A 963-nucleotide genomic window follows, 5' to 3' on the forward strand; every position below is an offset into this window, starting at 1 on the left:
CATGCTCACACGCTCTTTGATGGCCCGGTACACGATCATGGACAGAGCGGCGGTCAGACCCGCCATCACAGTCATCGTGTAGCCAAAGGCTTCTTTCCAGAATCCCAGAGGAGACTTTTCCTCGTCTGCGATGTTGGGGATCATGACGAGACACAGGCCGAAGAGGCTACCTACGACTGTCACTACGTCTGTGTAACCGAGGCGTTCATCTAGGAGCAGGAAAGCCAGAACGGCGCTGAAAACTGTGGTGGTGGCCCGCCACATGATGGTGCCGTTGCTGGGCGGAACGATTGCAAAAGACGTGTACGCACACGTGATGGAGATGACGTTGCAAACCCCGTAGAAGAACAAACGCAGTCGATAGCCCTTTGGCCCAAAGGGAGCCTCTTTGTAGTAGAGGACCACCAGTATGGACAACACTTGGATCACCGATCGGATGAAGATGAGCTCTAATGATGGCACTTTGGAGCGGTCGGCTGCTAGGCGTGTAATGAGGGCCACGCAACCGTGCGCAATGGCCGCCCCAAAAAGGGCCCCCCAGGTGACTCGCGAAGCCAGGACCGAGGCCTCGCCGAAGCTCGCCAGCTGACCGCCCACTCCTTTATCTCTCTGATCGGCTTTGGGATGAGAATCCATAGTGCCGAATAAAGTCCTGCCGTGACCGCTCTCTGACACCAGTCTCTTGCTCGGGTTGTTGTCCATGAATGAGCCGAAGTCCTCAAAAGACGGGGCGTCATCGTATCCCTCATCGCCCGGCTGGGGGAAATGCGTGTCGTACTTCACCGTGACAGTGTTGGGGTGGATTTTAACCCTCTTTTTGGAGCCGTACTGCTGCCTCGTGGGGGACGGATCCATTTTCGCCAGCTACAGAAGAGCTGTGAAACACACGAACATCATAGGATTAACTGATGGTATAAACACAAATATATGAAATATGTTGAGTTTGGAGCAGGACTATAAAAT

General features: G+C 54.1%; 1 protein-coding gene across 1 annotated transcript in view; it reads right to left on the minus strand.

Moving 5' to 3' along the window:
* Positions 1-5: 5 nt before the first annotated feature.
* The window catches only part of LOC107577836 (solute carrier family 35 member G2-like), a gene marked incomplete at its 3' end in the record, with an annotated part of 3816 nt that continues 2858 nt past the window's right edge, over positions 6-963 (minus strand). Inside the window, exon 2 of the mRNA XM_016263867.1 lies at positions 6-875. Coding sequence (XP_016119353.1) covers positions 6-855 — 850 coding nt within the window. The remainder of the gene's footprint in view (positions 876-963) is intronic.

Source organism: Sinocyclocheilus grahami, unplaced genomic scaffold, assembly GCF_001515645.1.
Source record: "Sinocyclocheilus grahami isolate Dianchi unplaced genomic scaffold, SAMN03320097.WGS_v1.1 scaffold7413.1, whole genome shotgun sequence".
Classification (NCBI taxonomy): Eukaryota; Metazoa; Chordata; class Actinopteri; order Cypriniformes; family Cyprinidae; genus Sinocyclocheilus; species Sinocyclocheilus grahami.